Source organism: Podarcis melisellensis (assembly GCF_964234715.1).
Source record: "Podarcis melisellensis genome assembly, chromosome: 3".
Taxonomy (NCBI): domain Eukaryota; kingdom Metazoa; phylum Chordata; class Lepidosauria; order Squamata; family Lacertidae; genus Podarcis; species Podarcis melisellensis.
This window is the reverse complement of record NC_138530.1, coordinates 83,646,274-83,665,688: the sequence shown is the minus strand read 5'-3', so window position 1 is coordinate 83,665,688 and position 19,415 is coordinate 83,646,274. Positions and strand designations below refer to the sequence as shown.

Sequence of the window (19,415 nt, the reverse complement as noted above, 5' to 3'; positions counted from 1 at the left end):
TAACATTATGTTTGAGGACTGGGAAAGGTTGTGGACCACTGGGTTGAATTTTACTGCATGTAATGCTTTGAAAGAAAATGTAATGAAAATGATATACAGATGGTACATGACCCCAGTTAAACTTGCCAAAATATACCATTCGTCAGATAACAAATGTTGGAAATGTAAGGAAAGTGAAGGAACATTCTACCACCTCTGGTGGACCTGCCCTAAGGTGAAGGCCTTCTGGGAAATGATATATAATGAGTTGAAAAAGGTATTTAAGTATACCTTCACTAAGAAACCAGAGGCCTTCCTCCTGGGCATTGTCGACCAGAAGGTGTTAAAGAAAGATAGAACATTTTTCATGTATGCGACAACAGCAGCAAGGATACTACTTGCCAAGAATTGGAAAACTCAAGATTTACCCACACTGGAAGAATGGCAGATGCAACTGATGGACTATATGCAATTGGCGGAGATGACTGGCAGAATCCGAGACCTGGGAGAAGAAAGGATAGAAGAGGACTGGAAGAAATTTAAGATTTATTTACAAAAATATTGTGATTTAATGGAATGTTAAAAAAGATGCTTGGTTATAAATAATTGGCCATCACTAAAATAGATCAGGAAATGATAATAAGAGAGATTAAGAGAAACAAATTTGAAGGAGAATTAATTTATTGTAATTTATTGATACACAAGCTGGAAATAAGATGATAATTTGCTTGACAAAAATTTATTAATGATGTAAATGGGAGCGGGAGGCGTGAGGAAGCTCAAAGATGACATGAAACTTTGTTAAAACAAACAATACTGTTTATTATTAATGTACTTTTTTTTGTTTTTAAAAAAACCCTAATAAATATTTATAAAAAAAAAAAAAGAAAATATGGGGGGAAGCCATTCTTTATTCATGCTATCCCTTACATATGTGCAAAGAGCCCCAGTGGATTACAGGGTGGCCAACTTGTATTTTCAAAATATTAATTATATGGGGGTAGAGATGGATTGAAGTTGGGCAGAAATGGTATATCAGCTTTGGAGCCTGGAATAATCTGCGTGGGGTGGACTTTGGCAGGATTTGGAGCTCAGTGCCTTTTGGATGCTAGTACTTATTGCCTGATATAACATAGCTCTTCTGGTCAGGCCAATCAAATAATATCTGGTTGGCAACCCTACTTGTATCACAACAGCTACAGTCTTTAACTTACTTTAATCAGAATATGCTCAGTAAATTAGATTTTGCTCTTGAACCAGTGCCTAAAGTTATTCTAATACAGGCAACAGTAAATTCCTTTTTAAGTGTAGGAGACACGCCCCAAGAACTATCTCATACCGTAGCTATGCAAGGTTCAGGGGCTAAATGCTGTCCTGGGCATATAATAGTGCCATAGTTGTGAAAGAGACACATCTTTGTATGTGTGTGAGTTGAGAGATGGGGCAGCTGTGTTTTGGAGCCCCATATTCAATCTGTGCAGCTATACGTCAGCTTCTAGCATGCCGGCTGAGGTACTTCAAGAAGTGCACGACCTACAAAATTTGCTATGTGAAAGTTGCACCCCCCCCCCATTTCTTAGCATACTGATGTTTGTTTTTAGTCAATTAAATTCTAACTGGCCAATGGTCAAGGTCTGTTGTGAAAAGTTCTAATCAAAAACCATCTGCATTTAAATTGTATTCTGCTGAACAACTAACCTATACACCACAAGGGTTCACTGTTGTATAACTTTTTATATTTTTCAGTTAGAGGTCTTCCAGCCCTTTTTTGTTTCCTTAAACCTTCCTCCTAGTGTTACAAGAGGAGAAGAGATTGTTTTGGAAGTAAACCTCTTTAATTATTTGAAAGAAGGCACTGAGGTAAACATTCATTCATTTGTTCATTTTCTAATATTAGGTGGAATCCAATGGTGTCTGTACGTGAGCAGAATGGCCTTCTCACACAACAATTCACATTTGTTCTCTGCACCTTTGCCTGCATGCACCCAACCCTCTGGAGCAAATTTGTGTGTGGGGGGGGGAGTGTAAAGTGAGGAGAGCAAGAGGAAGTCCTGTTGTGTGAGAGGAAGTCCATGCACACAATTTTGGATTTTGCCCATGATGTCTTGTAGTTGCCTTATCTTTGCTGTTGCCAGCTCTTAGTTAACCTTTGCTGGGGTAGTTCATGGTCTTGCTGGAGCATGGATTCAGAGATAGACTGTTTTAAGTCTATCGGTTACTGACCCTAGGGGGTGGGGTGGGGAGTCATTTTGCAATCGGATTTTGTCGGGTTTTTTTTATTTGGCTTAGGCTGTGATCCTACGCAGATGTTCTAAGGAGTAAGCTACCTTGAACACAGTAAGAATTGCAGCTGAGTAAACTTGCATAGAAACATGCTGTATGGATGGGCTTGGACAGAAGCGCAGATTGAATTTTGATGCCAATTGGACTGTTTTTGGTACAATACAGAACGTTATAGCTACGTGTGGCTTTGCCTTAGCAGAAAATGCCTCCATTTGCACAAGTTTCATATGTTATTTTGCTTTTGACATTTACTCTGCACTTTCTTCTTTTCTCTGTCCTATCTCCTGGTGTCATATTTGTCTCACTTTCCATTCTCCTAGTTCCCAGTTGCCCACCCCCTTCTTTCTTGTTTGTGTTTTCTTGAGTGTTGCTGGGTACTCTAAGGTTGATGTATCCTGGCGGGCCCACCCACGTCATAATTGGTAGTAGTCACATCTATGTGAAATCCTTTCTGTGCCTCCTGGTAAATGTCACATTAAATGTATTTGCTAGTAGCACAAAATATATGTTAATTAACCACTTTTTTTATAGGTTACGGTGACCCTTGATACAAGTGACACCTTTGAAATCCTTATTGTTTCTAATGATATAAATGCCATGGGAAACCAGCGATCAGTATGGGTACCAAGTGAAGCTGCAAAGACTGTTATTTTTCCGATCAAGCCAAAGCAAATTGGAGAGATTCCCATCAGAGTGACGGCAATATCTCCCATTGCTTCTGATGCTCTTTTACAGAAAGTATTAGTGAAGGTAATTTAAATCATTATTTACACAAGCTGTTTGTCGGATGGATGAACCACTTTTAAAAGTTGCACACAGTTGATAATTAGTTTTAAGTATTTACGGGAAGTTTCTAAAGGGAGTGATGATCTGAGTGTTGTAAGAACCCAATTTGTGCTTAACTCTGGAGCTGTGTCTAGGTTCTGCATAGAACACGGAAGAAACATGGTCTCTATGCGGACAGGACAAAACTGAAGTGGGAAGACAGAATCTGATGAAAGGATTAGCAATATTGAGAAGGATAAACTTAATACTACAGGAAAATAATGATTCTAACAAATATCATGTTGAAGGTTACATAATTAATATCTCAGCCATAACACATTTGCTGTGAAATAAGTTTCCTTGGTTTCTGACGAAATTACATTAATGGAGCACTGCTTAGTACTGATATATCTAAAACCGGTGATAGTCAGTGTTTGCATTTGAGCATAGCTTGAGATGGAAGAATCTGTCAATTTTAGATTCTCTCTGTTCCTCATTTTTCCAATATTAAGTTCCCTTCTCAGCATGGTTAAGCAATATGTCTGAATCAGGCCACTCACACCACAGCTTCAGGTCTGCTGTTCACTTCCAGACCATGAGACTTAAAGCACTTATTTCTGCACATAAAGGTATAGTACACAAATACTAGAACTGTTTTGTAAAGTACGTGGCACATTAATTTAGTAGATCATTGTTTATGAAGTCAGGCATGTTTATACAGTATCTGAACTGGCCCTTAAGGTATATTTGGGTTCCACATGAACCAAGACTAATATGGAAGTTGTGCACCACTTACAAACTACAGTGTTAAGCAGTATGTAATTGCAAATTGTTGAAATAAAAATGTGAAGAAGCTTTATGGTTGTTTTCTGCACAAAAATAGGCTTACATTGTGCTCCTTGAAAACCTTCGCATTAAGCTATTAATTATTAGGAAGACCCAACTCTGTTGCAGAAAACTTCATGGCAGAAATTTATTAGTCTTGAAAAGAGTTTACAGTATATATTGTAATAAGATGCAATTTTGATAACTTGTTATTCAAAATTAATACTGCACATCAGCTCTTGTGAAAGAAAAATCCATGGGGATATGCATTGTTACATTTTTGCTTCATTTCCCAATATCAGCACTGCCAATGCAATCCTATACAAATGTCTACTCAGACATTATTTCCGTTGAGTTCAGCGGTGCTTAATCCCAGCTAAGTCGATACAGGATTGCAATCTGAGATCTGTAGAGGTCCCTGATATTGGGAGAAGTGCACAAAGAACTACCATACCTAATAACTTTTGGACATGCATCTAGTCTTTGTTTATTTTTTCACAGGCTGAGGGATTAGAACAGTCTCACTCAGAGACAATTCTTTTGGACCTGTCCAAAAGAATAGGATTTGAAACAAAAACACTGAACTTCACTTTTCCCTCTGATGTAGTACCTGGCAGCGAAAGAGTGCAAGTCACAGTTATTGGTAAGCATTTCACTCCTCTTACATTGTTTCATTTTGATGCCTGCTGGCAATAAAAAGTAAATATGAAACTGAAATATCAGTAAGAGTGTGCTCTAATTGATTGCTGAATTATTCAGCATGCAAGTTATTTTGTTACTGGTATGGTATCATGACTGGTTTTGACTAGATAAATTATCCCTTGCCTGTGAGAATAGGTGGAAGTGTTCCACGTCAGTGAAAAGGAAATGCTGTGCAGGCTATTTATCATATAACCCATTAATTTCATCCTCCTTTTTTATTGCTAACATACAGTGTTGAAAACTGAGATATGAAAGCTAGGAGCTAAATGGCACCTTAAAGCTAGGTTATGAGCGCAACAACGGAATGTCTAGGCACACTTTTTTATAACAATAATACAAAGCTGAAAATGAATGAACTGCAGCTAAACTATTATTTTCATTTTTCACATGGTCTAATCCTTTCCCTGCCCATCACCCTAATATTCTTAACAGGGTCTCTTGTCCAGTCTTCAGAGAGTATCTGGAAGTGGGGAGCCAGAAAAAAGTCCTCCTTTCCTTCCACACTGCAGCTCAGAAACTGCTTGGGCTAATGAAATTCCCTGTCGCAAAATGTGCCTAGAACAATGGAAGTTTCAAACACTGCTAACATACTAGCATAGCTCTGTAGAGTATTGTATACCTGCTGGACATTTCTGCGTTTTTTTGTTGTTGTTGGTCTTCAGTTTTATATGTTATTACCATCAAATTTTAAAAAGACATTAATTTATTATATTTTGTTTTATGTTGAGCTCCTAGTGGTCTCATATCCAGGAGATTAATCAGGTCTGCACTTGGTGAATTTCAGCAATGCTGCAGCCTCAAATACTCCTGGCCCATTCCCTAGACTCACATTATCAGCAGAAGTGATAAAGTGTACTGCATATGTATGATAATTTCAGTTATTGTGTGTCTGCTTCATTGAAGTGCATGAATATATTAGGGTATCCTTTAGAAGTGATGCAAAGAAAACTCGCAAAGTGATTAACTCAACCTTCCACATTTTTCTACTGGCGTTTCCGTTACGTTGTCTTGTGAACTGTATCTTTCAGGAGACATCCTCGGCCCCTCTATCAGCGGTTTGGAGTCACTGATCAAGATGCCTTATGGGTGTGGGGAACAGAATATGATCAATTTTGCACCCAATATTTATGTTCTGGACTATCTGGCCAAAGCAGGAGACCTGAAGCCCAGACTTAAATCAAAAGCCATGTCATATATGAGAGAAGGTAAGAATCTGTTTTTGGAGAAGATCCTGCCATTTATTGTGGGTTTCTATTAAGGTTTGATGGGAGAAATCATTCCTCCTGCATGGATTGCTTTCCCTTTTCCCAATACACGCCTCAGATGTGTGATGGATAGATAGAGGGGCAGAATGGGCAGAAAATTTCAAACACTGAGACAATTTTGTGAGCCCTGAAAGCTTGCCAGTGGAAGCTGTCACAATAAGAAATGACCAGGACTGTAACACCTCCTGTAATGTGTGTAACAAGGTAATTCAAATTCTACATTGCCCACACACATGGTTTAAGCATAGTTTTGCAATAAACTCAGTTTAACTGTACCTTTGGAATCCTTATACAACTGGAAACATAAAAAGATAAAAAATCTGAAGAAGCTAGTTTTCTCACCCAAAACCATATTATCTGTTTCTTCTTTACTTAAGTAGAGTTGCGACATACACAGTACTGACTTCCAAACTGCTCTTGCACCACACAGGTTGCATCCTTTTTGAACACAATTGGGCAGATTTAATCTCCGGTGTAGGACTGTTGACTTTGGTACTGTCATGTTACAACTAAATTTGGACTTGCATCCCAGATCAGTCTCCCACAAAGAAGGAACAAAGGCCACCGACAACAGAAACGGTTTTGTTTGCTTTGCTGAACTCCATGGGTTGTATTTGGCCTGACAACTGGACTTTGGCCACCCTAAAGTTACACAGTTAGTTTCAATAATAATGAACATCTGTTTTTTAAGCAACTTCTTTGAAGTTTGCAAGCAATCTGTCACTCCCTGTAGATTGATTTATACTATCATAATGTTTTTAACTTCTCCAAACATTGGTTTCATTAAAGCTATTTTTAAATGAGTCATAACTGTATTGTTAAATTTGTCATTCAGTGATACACTGTTTAACTTAAATCATGCTTGGCTTTGGGATTTACAATGTTTCTTTGCAGTCTTTTGCAGCCAGAATAAAAGCTATCATGGAATAGCTTTGATTTTAAAATAGAAAAATACTTCTCTCCATCTCGTTTTCTTTTGTTTTGTACAGTTGCTTCTTATGGTCCTTTTGGAAAGGCTTATATTTATACATATTCTTTTATACATCGTGATCATAGTCTACCCAGTGTAGCATAAAATAAACTTTATATCATATGTCTGAATTCCTAAAAAGTACAGGTTCCAAAACAACCTTTACAAATGTTTTTCTATACTTTGCTTGATGATTATGAATAGCTTTTTGTTATGCTACACTGTCAATAAAAATCATCCAGTACACCACCTTTTTAACATTTCTAAGTTGGAACGTCTTTGAAAACAGTATACATGTTCCTTTCTAAAGCTCGCCTAAAAGTTCAGTCCTACACACTTTTGCACTGAAGTAACTCCCACTGTATTGGAAGGGGTTTGCACCCTAATGAGTGTGTTTGGGATTGCAGTTCATACTACAGTTTCTCACCCATACTCGTAAATGACTCAGTGGCCATTTCATGCATTACATTTGTAAGGTTTTTATTTATGGAAATAACTGCTCTAAAAAGGTGAAATGTCAGTGCAACAGAGACAGGTATTGTATAGGGACACTCATTAGGAAATAGTGATTGGCAGTAGATTATATATATATATTTTTTGGTGTATGTTCGTTGACTAACCCAGGTTTGCTTCTTTCTGTCTAAACTGTGAAATGTCTCTGGTGTGTCCTCTGTAGTTTATAATAATTGCTTTTTGACTGTCCAGTGGATCCATTGGTTCTCACTTTTCTTTTGGTAGGGTCATAGCATGTAACATGTGCTCATGACACAAAAGTAGTCCCATTAAGGTAAACTTGTGTTTTTCCTACATAGGAGATTATCTCTAGCCAAGTTGATTGTAAAATATGAAGTGACTCTAAATTACTGATTTACACACATTGAGATTATGCGTTGTATTCAACTAAGTTTTACTCTAGAGCAGACCCACCACTTAAAATTAATGAACACAACTAAGTTGGGTCCATTAATTTCAGTGGGTCTGCTTTGAATAAAACACAGTTGAATACCACCTTGTGGTTTTATTCTAACAGCCGAGTTATTCCTAAAGGCCAATTCATTTGGTCATTTGATCACTTCATACAAGTATTTTTTTTAACACATTTTGAGATATGAGTTCCTGCCAGGTGGTGTTTATATGGGTTGGCGGTTTCAGTCTGTAAACTGTAGGGATTGACTCTAATCGAAAGGCATTACAAACATCTTAGCTTTAGTGCACAAACATGGTTCTCTTTTGGCCAGTTTGTTTTACATCTGTGTGTGTGTTTGGGGAAGTATAATGGTGGTAATATGTAGTATGGATGATGTAGTTTAAAGTGCAAACTAGGAGAGATTATGCTTCCAAGCCCAACCCTCTGATTTTATTATTTTCCTGCTGTTTGTTAAAGGGGTGCTAAGTGAATTGCACCCTTTATCTGGGTTGATTGATTTTAATTTTCCTAAATGTTTCCACCTCTGTCTCACTTCCAGAAATGCACTGGGTTGGCTCAGCAGGTGTGTTTTACGCCAGACCAATCTCCCTGCCCCCTCACCCCTCTCTCTCCTGGTACACGACAGTGATCCCCACCCGCCAGTTAGATAGTGCAGCTGCTTTGATCTACTTGGCAAGCTTCTGCCCACTTCTTTCTTCTGCTGATTTTTCACTTTCAGATTGGGAGCAGAGCTAGCATAATATATATGGGATTAAAAAACAAAACAAAATCCAAGACTTAAAGAATACTCAGGAGAGATAGATATATGGGACTATCATGGTTCAGATAACATGGGTTCTGTTAGTAAGATTACACAAGTCATTCACTTTATCTGCTCCCATGCACGCTGAAGAGTAAAATGTGAGTGCGATTCCCTGAATACAGTTTTAAACTAGAAAAGTATATTTCACATTTCACTTTATCACATAAGGTCCCTGGGTAAGCGCTTCTCAGAATCAGTTTGTTAGCAGTGGGAATAATAATTGGGCTTCAAGATGAAGGAGTTAAGTACTTTGCCCCTGAAGCTTGCTAGCTGACCTTCGGCCAGTTGCCTTCTCTCAGCCTGACCTACCTCACAGGAGTGTTGTGAGGATAAAATGGCAGGTGGAGTGGGATATAAATGTAATAAAAAACATAAATCAGTATTTGAATTCTTTCTGTATAATATTCCAATTCAGCCTCCCATTACATTACGTACATCAATTAGTGCATCAGCTTTTTGATTATCTGAGACTGTAAACCCGCTGTAATAAGGAATTTCTCATAGATTTTGCTTTTTATAAGACACTACTTTGTAGTTGAGATGCATTATTCAACCAAGCATGAGTAGCAGTTTGGTTCCTATAAGGTTTAGCAATTAGTCTGCAGTGGATGCCTAGCTGGGAGGTGATAAACCTATTGAATAAACTCAGCCCAACTGCCATACAATGCTGTTCTCATCTTTCATTTCTCCAGGATACCAAAGAGAGCTTCTGTATCAAAGAGATGATGGTTCTTTCAGTGCTTTTGGAAACAAAGACAACTCTGGCAGCACATGGTAAGTGTTCAGTAAACAACGTGCATCTTTAATAGTCTTGAAGTTAGCAAGATGCATCAATTATGTTTTGGTACAGCAACCAACTGCCAAAACCAGAGTCATGTACTAGTCTTAAGTTATTATAATTCTTAGAGCTGGAAGTGTACACCCGTGATTCACATCCTAGGTCCTCGTATGCAGTTCTTGCATATTACTCATAAAATGTATAAAATGTAGTTGATGTCTGCAGATTCCCCAAGGATGAAGATTACAAGTTTTAATAGCTGCACAGCAAGTACTAGGCATAAAATGCACATACAGAGTCACTAAGGCAAATGGGAATGGCTAGTATAGCTTTTCTTCTCCCAACACCAGGCCATGTTGATGCTAAGTTTGCTGCTGCTGTATTTGCAGCTAGATCATTCATCTGCCTTCCCATCTTTCACCTAGGGGCATTTGCAGGTGTTTGCATGCAATACCGCTGCTCCTTTGACAGTCTGATTGTTGTTGGTGGCAAGGGAAAAATAGAGAATTTCTGGATGCCAAGTTCTTGTTTTGGGTCAAGTAATCTTTGGTGAGAGAACCCCACCAGAGATTTAAAATTATGCAGCAAAGTAAAGCATAGGAATATAGGCTGTTAGACCTTTAAAATATGCTCTGCTGAGTTCCTTCCAAAGTCCCCCTGTTCCTCTAGCATAGAAAAAGACCACATGTTTGGTAAGATAGAAATACTGTACTTACAAACTCTCCAAAAGTCAGATTCATGTGCTTTTCCTTAGTTAAGCAGTAATTGCCTTAGCTACAGTGGTGAAAGTTCCTAAATTATAGAGATAGGAACACAAGAAAGGCTTGTTGGAGCCATGCAATGTTAGCTGCAGCAGCCAGTTCAGACATCACACGTTGAGCTTCTAAGGTAGACAGTGGGACAAAAATAGGCTTGATTACCTTCCTCCTGAGGTGAAGGGAAGTGACCTAGCTAAGCCTGGCAGGACAACTTACTCTGTGGCATCAACTCCTTCATGCATTAATTAGAGTTATATGAGGTTGGTTATCCCTCAAATGTGTGGGTCTGGGTGAGTGTTGTGGGTCACTAAATAATTTCAGGAGAGGGGTGGAAAGTGAATGATCTGGCATTAAAGGTTGGAATGCTTGGTTGCCATCTGCTACGAACTCTTGGAGGATGAAGCATTTGTTCTGACTTCACACTGTAGTTCTTGCATTGTAATTTGGCATATCCGTGCTCTCTCAATAGAAAAAGCTGCTGGCTATTTCCAAGTATTTCTTTTTAAGAGCTGCTTTGCATGTTTCACACTTGAGAATTTTTTCATAATGTTGTAGAATATGCCCTAAATACTTTTATTTATTTATCTGCACTCAGAGTTTGCATTTCCACTGAAGAGCACAGAGGAGCTTACATATGGTTCCCATATGGTCTCCTATTCAGACAGTTTACAAGGCCAGACATGTTCATGAAAATATGTAATAAACAAATTGTACCAATTGTATGCAATTAGCACATGCAAGGCTTGTTTTAAGCCTTCCAGTGCATATATTTGTGATATTTTCTTAAACACATTCTGCAAGTTAAATTAAAGAATGGGATCTGTGGAAGTGTTTAATTCCTACATATTTATTCTTCACTTCTCCCTAGGCTATCGGCTTTTGTGTTAAGGAGTTTTATTCAAGCTCAGCCATTCATAGATATTGATTCATCTATCCTGGAGACAACAGCTGCTTGGATTGTTAGACATCAGAAGCACAATGGGGAATTCCAGGAGCCTGGGAGAGTGCTGCATACTGAACTGCAAGGAGGAACTAACAGCTCTGTCTCTCTTACTGCTTATATTATGACTGCACTATTAGAGTACCAAACAGATAAGGTAGTTATAACCATAGAAGCCAACTCCTAGGAGCTGAGGTTCCTTTGGCGCCCCTAATAAAATATTTGAAGGGGCGAAGCCTTCCCAAAGTTGACGGGCGTTGGTGAATGTGTCCATCAGACCAAAAAAGGTTGGTCAGTCCTGATTAAAGGAGCAGCTAGACAAAGGGCTTATCCACACTTAGTTTTCCTTTGCTCTTTCCAGGCAACGGTTCGCAATAGCTCTGAGATTGAGCACCTCCTTTTTTTGTTCTAGAGCTTTCCCTGAGAAACCTGCTCTTTGAAGCTGAATTGGAGCAAGTGTTAATCTGCGGAAAGCCTGAATTGATGTTGCTCTAATTAAGCTTTAAAGAGGAGGCTTTTGTTGAGCAACCCCACCTGGAGGCAAAAGGTAAGTGTGGATAAGCCCAAACTCTGTCCAACTTGGGCTTGCATGTTAAGAAGGATCTATTATATTTCTGTTAGACCAGGAATGGGTTATCTTCATTTTTATTTTCATTTATCTTCAAAATGCAATTTGCATTTCCCCTTTCATTGCATATTTTCTGTTGTGTGGTTTGCATGATCTGTGCTGGAGGTGGGCAAGGAGCTGTACAAGGCACTGAAATCTCCCCATCTCCACTAAGCATCACCTGAGATTTCAGCAGGTCTTGCCCACACCCTTTCAAGCATTTTTTCAGCCATAAAGGCTAGAAACTTGCTGTTTTTAAAAAGAAAGCTAAGATTCTCAGACCGCTGGATTTATGTGATCAAGCCAACATTCTCTGGTTTTTTGTGGAATTACAGCATATACACAACCCTGACATTAATGTATGAAGATTGCAATTTAACATTTGCTTGGTTAAAGGGAGTTCATAGCTTATTTCATATCTTTCTTTCTGCAGTATGATTATGCTATAAGAAAAGCACTGGACTTTCTGGAATTTAAATTAAGTGAAGGCATATCAGATAATCATACGCTTGCCCTCGTGACTTACGCTTTATCGCTGGCAAAGAGTGCGGAAGCCAAGCGAGCTCTGGACCTGCTGAATGAGAGATCAGAACATCAAGGTAGTGTAAGACAACTGAATTTACAATTGCAGATGGTACAACCACTATGGTAGTACAGGGTTCTCATACTTTCTAGCCCCAGGATCCATATGACATAACTGAGGTCCACCAGTCATAAAATGGTGGTGCAGGGGCCAAACCAGTCACAAAATGGTGGCAGATGGAAGCAGAATTTGGCATGGGTTTTTTCCTTTCACTTTTTAATTTCCTTCAACACATTCTCTCCCTCTTTCCCATCAGAGGAGGGAGATCTCCCTTCCCTTCCCTTACCCCAAACGTGTCTATCTTCCAGCCATGGCACTTATTGTGGGGTGAGGCAGGCAAGTGAGGAGGCACTGGCCAGGCTGAGGCCCACCTGAAAGTAGCTTGTGGTCCACTGGTGGATCCCAACCCACTGTCTGAGAAACACTGTGTTAGTATAAAGAAAGTGTCAATCAAACCTATAGAACCTGAGATACAGCATTATTTATAACCCTCCCCAACAAAACCCTAGTTATAAAGGTGGCCACTGTTTTTAATTTTGAGAATATTAGGAATGCTTCTGGAACTTACCGTATTTTTCGCACCATAGGGCGCACCGGACCATAGGGCGCACCCATTTTTTGGGGGGGAAATAAAGGGAAAAAAATTATTTCCCCCCCCCAGGCGCGGGGCTGGGGCGGGGGAAGCTCGAGCTTCCCCCGACCCCAGCCCGCAAACAGGCAGCTCTCTGCAAGCCGTGGGAGCACTCCCGCTGCTTGTGGAGAGGTCCGCGAAGCCTGGGCGCGCTGAGCTCAGCGCGCGCAGGCTTCGCCATGCTGGCAACTCCCCGCAAGGAGCCGGAGCGCTCCGGCTCCTTGCGGAGAGGTCCGCGAAGCCTGGGCGCGCTGAGCTCAGCGCGCGCAGGCTTCGCCATGCTGGCAACTCCCCGCAAGGAGCCGGAGCGCTCCGGCTCCTTGCGGAGAGGTCCGCGAAGCCTGGGCGCGCTGAGCTCAGCGCGCGCAGGCTTCGCCATGCTGGCAACTCCCCGCAAGGAGCCGGAGCGCTCCGGCTCCTTGCGGAGAGGTCCGCGAAGCCTGGGCGCGCTGAGCTCAGCGCGCGCAGGCTTCGCCATGCTGGCAACTCCCCGCAAGGAGCCGGAGCGCTCCGGCTCCTTGCGGAGAGGTCCGCGAAGCCTGGGCGCGCTGAGCTCAGCGCGCGCAGGCTTCGCCATGCTGGCAACTCTCCGCAAGGAGCCGGAGTGCTCCCGCTGCTTGCGAAGAGGTCCGCGAAGCCTGGAGAGCGTGAGGGGTCGGTGCGCACCGACCCCTCTCACTCTCCAGGCTTCAGCGAAAGCCTGCATTCGCACCATAGGACGCACACACATTTCCCCTTCATTTTTGGAGGGGAAAAAGTGCGTCCTATGGTGCGAAAAATACGGTAATTTGAGCTTTGTAGGCTTCTCCTTGAATAAACAAAAAGTGGATTACCGCCTTTCTTTTATTTGATAAGTCAATAAGTTTTTATTAATTTGCCCATGCATGCATCATACTCATTTTCAAGTGGCACCTGCAACAAAATGTTGCCGTGTGGAGTGTTCCTGTTCAGGATTCTAGCTAGGCAGCCATGCTCTTTTCAAAATAATTGATATTTGAAATGGTTGACTGTATGTGGACTTCAGACTATTATAGTTTCTTAGTTATGAAAGGATTATTATTATTATTATTATTATTATTATTATTATTATTATTATTATTTTTGTTGCTGCTATGTGAAAAGTTTATTCTTCTTTTTCCAGAAGAACTCAGATTCTGGATATCACAAGCTTCTCAACTGTCTGATTCCTGGCAGCCTCAGTCTGTAGATATTGAGGTTGCAGGCTATGCTGTTTTGTCTCATGCTAAACAACAGAGATTATTAGAGGGGATCCCTATTATGAAGTGGTTAAGCCAGCAAAGAAACCACCTGGGAGGCTATTCTTCTACACAGGTTAGAGAGTCATCTTTACAAAATTTACTGTTGTTGTCTTTTCATAATTAATATTAGTCTTTTTTGTGGCTCCAGCCATGGAGTTTCTCTTTTAAACCTTAGACAGGAAACTTCGAAAAGCACTGTTTTGAACTTGTGATAAATTAACTGCTTGGTAATTGGTTTCTAAATTGCAAGGAGTTCATTTGTTTTTGAGGATGAAAGGAAGAAATGCTTGATTCTTCAAGGGAGCCTGTCAGTACCGTCTACAAAATGCATGCCAAAGCCACAGCCTGATTGCTAACAGGCCCAGAGCATTGTCTGTGGACAAATGTTGCAGCAAAGTAGGGTTTGATGTGACCAAGACATGAATGGAGAATACCACCTTGAGTTCTGTGACGAAAGAAAGGTGGGATAGAAGTGAAGTGAAATGAATTCATTACTGATGGGTATTTGCTACTTGGAAAAACCATTTATCAAATCATTAAAACCTAAGAAAACACTTAACAGATTGCTCTTTGATAATTAGAAGGCTTTCCAATTGGTCTCTTCCAGATCTCTTGGGAGTCTTCCATAAAAATGAGTGTGAGCAAGTGTGGCATAGTAGATAGAAAACTGAATTTGGATTGAATTCAAAACTGAGGTTAGGTCTGAGTGTACTCCATAATGATGTTTGACCAATTATTTATCTAGGATCATAGAATTGTAGAGTTGGAAGAGACCATAAGGGTCATCTAGTCCAGTCCTCTTTTACTCAACTGGGGCTTGAACCTACAACCCTGAGATTAAGAGTCTCATGCTCTACCAATTGAACCATCAATATTAGCCACAAACTGGCACAGCCCATTCCATGTTCCATGATTGTTCAGTGTTAGCAATCCAATTCCTGCAATTATTTTTATGCAGCAGTTTCATTTCTCATGCTGGGTGTTGCCCTCCCTGTCCCTTTTTCTTATTAGAACTTTAAACTTTTGTATAAAGGTGACTTGTCAAGCATTTGTCATGCAACCATTACAGTTTTTAAAGATCAGGGCAAATACTGTCTGGTGCTCTGCCTAGCTTCTTTGGGCAGCAAGCAGAAGGAACAAGGAAGTCCACCACCCTGTTCAAGTATTCAGTCTGGGTGCCAATGCATATGTGAAGAAGGGAGAAGGAAGATTGCATCTCCCATTCCTTGTGTCTATGGGTCCTATGTACTTACATTCAGCTATGAATAGGCTAGAACAGAACTCTGGCTGGCTATAGCATTGGTCCAAACTACATGTTTGGAGCAGCGGTTCAGAGACTCCTGTGTGTCTCAGCTCAAAGAGCAAAACAATCCAACTGTTAAGGCAGGCTGGAACCTACTTACTTTAGAGGCATCCGTATTAAACAATTTGTTCTTGCTTCTCTATACAGGACACTATAGTGGCCCTGCAGGCTTTGAGTGCCTGTGCAATGCTTACTACTGGCATTGAAACAGAAATGGATGTAACTGTCAGTCCATCTAGCGAAAACGATCCAGTTGTGTTCAGAATTAATAATGAAAACCGCTTACTTCTCAAGACCAAAGAGGTACTGTAGTAAAGAAGCCCTTCTGTTTTCAGTGCAGTGCATTCAGTTCATTGTGCTTTTTTGTACATGCTAATACTCACCATTGTTTTTAGGTTGCAGCTACACAGCCAGTGGAAGTTACAGTTTTTGCAAGCGGCCGTGGCTTGGGACTCTTCCAGGTATGTGATGTTGCTTTTGTGGAACTTTCTTTTCAGAAGGCTATTTGAACTAGAAACTACGTTCAGAGGTGGATTTAGGGGTGTGCGATTGGCTCACCCGCACTGGTCGCTGAGCTAACAGGGCGCCACAACAGTGATTTAGAACAGAAGGCGGGTGGGGGGTGCCAGATTTTGGCATTGCGCAGGATGCCACTGAAATTTGAAAGCCCTAAGTCCACCATGGCTACTTTTAAGTTGGATTACATTTTCATTTTCAAAAGTGGATTCAACATTATGTGAACTAGGCCACTTACCAGAGTCCCTGTGACTTAATTAACTTGGACTTTTCCAGTGTGTTTTATCTGCCCCTTGTACTGGACTCTCTTAAAGCGCTCTATCATTCAATTATAACAATCATATGATAACTAGTAAGGCTGTCCATAACATAAAGAATCTATGGCTTGGTTTTTAATTCCTGTGGGCAGATGACCTTCATCCAATGGAATTTTTCCATCCCTTCCCTCTTATGAGAGTATTTGTGTTTGGCTACATTTATGTTTGGTATCTGCCACCATTTGTAGATGCTGCCAGAAGAGATAATGTTGTTTGCAGTTCAAAGGTGGCAAGAGTGCAGAATATAGGTTAGCGTAGAAATCCAATACCTTTATCACATACTTTTGTCTTTAATTCTCATAGAAGGTATTAAACTGAGTGCATAAATTACATGAATCACTTTCCATGATGACTTGAATTCTGTGCAACAAACAAACTAATCTGCAGCAGATAAACAATAATCAGCCATTCATCAGCTGTAATTCAACACTGGTGGAAGTCGAAGAGTAAACTATATGTTATTCCTGTAAAATCTCAGTAAGAGACCAGAGCATTGTAAATTGGAATTATTCTGGTGTGTGCATTTTCATAAATGCTGTTTCTGATTACCATAAAGTTCAAATGTGTTTGAGAATAATTTCAGTTCCAGCAGTGGAGGCCAAGAATTCTGTCGGTATCACAGAAGGCAATTGCTTGCTCATCCATCATATTTGAAGGTAGTGGAGTTAGCAGGAATTGTTTCCAACAACCGTCAGACTGCTAAAAGTTAACAACAAATGCAAAATATCACAAGCTGCTTTTTAAATAATGAACCTATCAGACTAATTTTAAATCTAGAATTAATCAAACATAAGCATTCTGTTATGGGTTTAAATTTATTGCAACAATAAATTGACTTCAAGCACTAAGTACATAAGGGACGCGGGTGGCGCTGTGGGTTAAACCACAGAGGAGCCTAGGGCTTGCCGATTGGAAGGTCGGTGGTTCGAATCCCCGCAACGGGATGAGTTCCCGTTGCGCGGTCTCTGCTCCTGCCAACCTAGCAGTTCGAAAGCACTAGCTGTTCAAAAGTGCAAGTAGATAAATAGGTACCGCTCTGGCGGGAAGGTAAACGGTGTTTCCGTGCACTGCTCTGGTTCGCCAGAAGTGGCTTAGTCATGCTGGCCACACGACCTGGAAGCTGTATGCCGGCTCCCTCGGCCAATAAAGCAAGATGAGCACTGCAACCCCAGAGTCGGCCACGACTGGACCTAATGGTCAGGGGTCCCTTTACCCTTTACTAAGTGCATATGTACTTGTTTCCTAACAGTAACATTGATCCTATGCATATTTCCCCTTAAGATTTTTCCACTTGAACAAATGGAGTTTACACATAATTACCGGTAAGTGTGGATAGGATTGTCTTGTTACTTTTTAAGTGGCATTGGCTACCATCACAAGTGGTAGCCTTATGCTATTAGTGGGGCTTGACCCTTTCAGGCTTACATGGCGTATCCTTACCACTAGGTCATTAGAGATTCAGGAAATCTGGTACAGCTTGGCACTAACTTTTCTTTGACGAAGTAGGAGATTCCTGTAGCTGGGGGGCAGAGCAAGGCAGATGGCTGGAAAGCCATTATTTCCACGACTATAGCAAAAACAGATTTAAAGCACGGGTCTTCCGTGATACAGTTCCAAGACCCTGCACTTTCTCGTCTGTAGTTTGGCAGAGCAAAAGAAATAAAGACTTCTGGAATAATTTCATCCAATACAGTTTGGATTTGCTGGAACCACCTCCTGTCTTTCCTTTTACTTGGCAGGAATCCTGCCGAACGAAAAAGAACTGTGATACCCTTCAAAGGGTTATTTCCCCCCGCCACTTCAGCCCACAAGCTAGATCTGCTTTTCATCTGCGATATGAAATCGCATGTGATTATTACCATCTTTCTTTCTTTTTGCTATATTAATTCCCTTATCCTGTGAGCCATTGCTGCAAAGCAGCAGCTCATATGTTCTGGCATACGCATCCCAACCCTGGTGTGGCAGAACAATTTGTCCCCTCCTGTTGAAGCTCAGGCCAAGGGCTACCACAGCTGTTCCCAATGCCCTTGCATGGCACAGCTATTCTGCACAAGGAGCTTGTGGAAGGTTGGGTGGGGCTTGGCAGAGGGCTTGACGATACTCCTCCAGAGGCATCCTGCAGATTGCTCCTCACTTCCAGAGCCCTTAAACGTGACACAGCCTAGTTTTCTTTTTTAAATAACAGCAAAATGAGTAATAGGAGGACATCTTCGCCCTACTCACCACATGCAGGAAACATTTCTATCCTGTTAAAAGGCTCTGGGTTGTAAAAACTCTTTTTTGTACTTAAGGCTGCGCAGCTGTGCAGCAGCTAACCAAAGGAGTCGTCTGATAGCAAATAAGAGTTTGATGAGGAAGCACGATAGTGGCCAGCCACATTTGGTAACTGGTGCAGGTCCTCTGTTGGCAGGTCTTCACAAGATGCTGCTCACCAACAAAATGCAGATTGCCAACCATGTGTAGCCGACTTGTTAAAGGGATCAGTAATTTTTTTCTGATGTTGTGCCTGTTTGGAACTGCAGAAACAGTGGGACTGGTTTGGGAGGTACCTGGGAGGCTCCATTACAAGTTTCCCCCCTCCATTCAGTTCTGTGGAGACCTTCTGGTGATTGATTATTGCCTCTCTCTTTGCAATTCTAATAACACAGGCCTGATTTTTAGGAGATCTGTCTATTCCTAAGTATCTTATATCCATCTGAGTATTATTATTATTTTCCTTACCAGGTGTCCCAGTATCTTTATTGCCTTCTGGTCAGCCTGTTTGAAACTTTATTTATCTTGGATTAAAAAAAAAAATCAAAATCAAAGGCATAGTTGTTATGCTCTTTGTGTCTACTGTTGATAAACTTACGCAGCAAGCTTTCCTGTTGGCTGGAAGAAAGCCTCCTTAATTAAACCCTTCACTGTGAAATGGGCTGATCTAGCTGAAACCCCTGGCAATGTCATGCCTGACTTCCAGAAGCCCTTTCTTTTGTTTTGGATACTAACATCTGTTCCATGCATATACCTGCAGCAAAGTGAGGAATCCAAATTGGTTTTAATTAATGGGCCTTGTTGTTTTAGTCAAGATGGGCATGCTTATTTGGGGTTGTATCCAACAAAGCTGTCCAGTTCACGCAAGAACATCTGCTTGTGCAGCAAAACTTCTCCCTTTTCTCTCCTTTCCTCCATGTGCCCCCCAAATCGGTTCTGGGGATTCCCTCG

General features: G+C 40.9%; 1 protein-coding gene across 3 annotated transcripts in view; it reads left to right on the top strand.

Moving 5' to 3' along the window:
- Positions 1-19,415, top strand: part of CD109 (CD109 molecule) — a 67,870-nt gene that overhangs the window by 36,709 nt on the left and 11,746 nt on the right. For 2 of the 3 annotated variants that reach the window (XM_081904847.1, XM_081904845.1), the window contains exons 20-29: positions 1,726-1,839; positions 2,794-3,012; positions 4,354-4,495; positions 5,583-5,759; positions 9,212-9,293; positions 10,924-11,152; positions 12,036-12,201; positions 13,958-14,148; positions 15,526-15,681; positions 15,774-15,839. In XM_081904847.1, coding sequence (XP_081760973.1) covers positions 1,726-1,839; positions 2,794-3,012; positions 4,354-4,495; positions 5,583-5,759; positions 9,212-9,293; positions 10,924-11,152; positions 12,036-12,201; positions 13,958-14,148; positions 15,526-15,681; positions 15,774-15,839 — 1,542 coding nt within the window. The remainder of the gene's footprint in view (positions 1-1,725; positions 1,840-2,793; positions 3,013-4,353; positions 4,496-5,582; positions 5,760-9,211; positions 9,294-10,923; positions 11,153-12,035; positions 12,202-13,957; positions 14,149-15,525; positions 15,682-15,773; positions 15,840-19,415) is intronic. The other variant, XM_081904846.1, reaches the window with a different exon arrangement.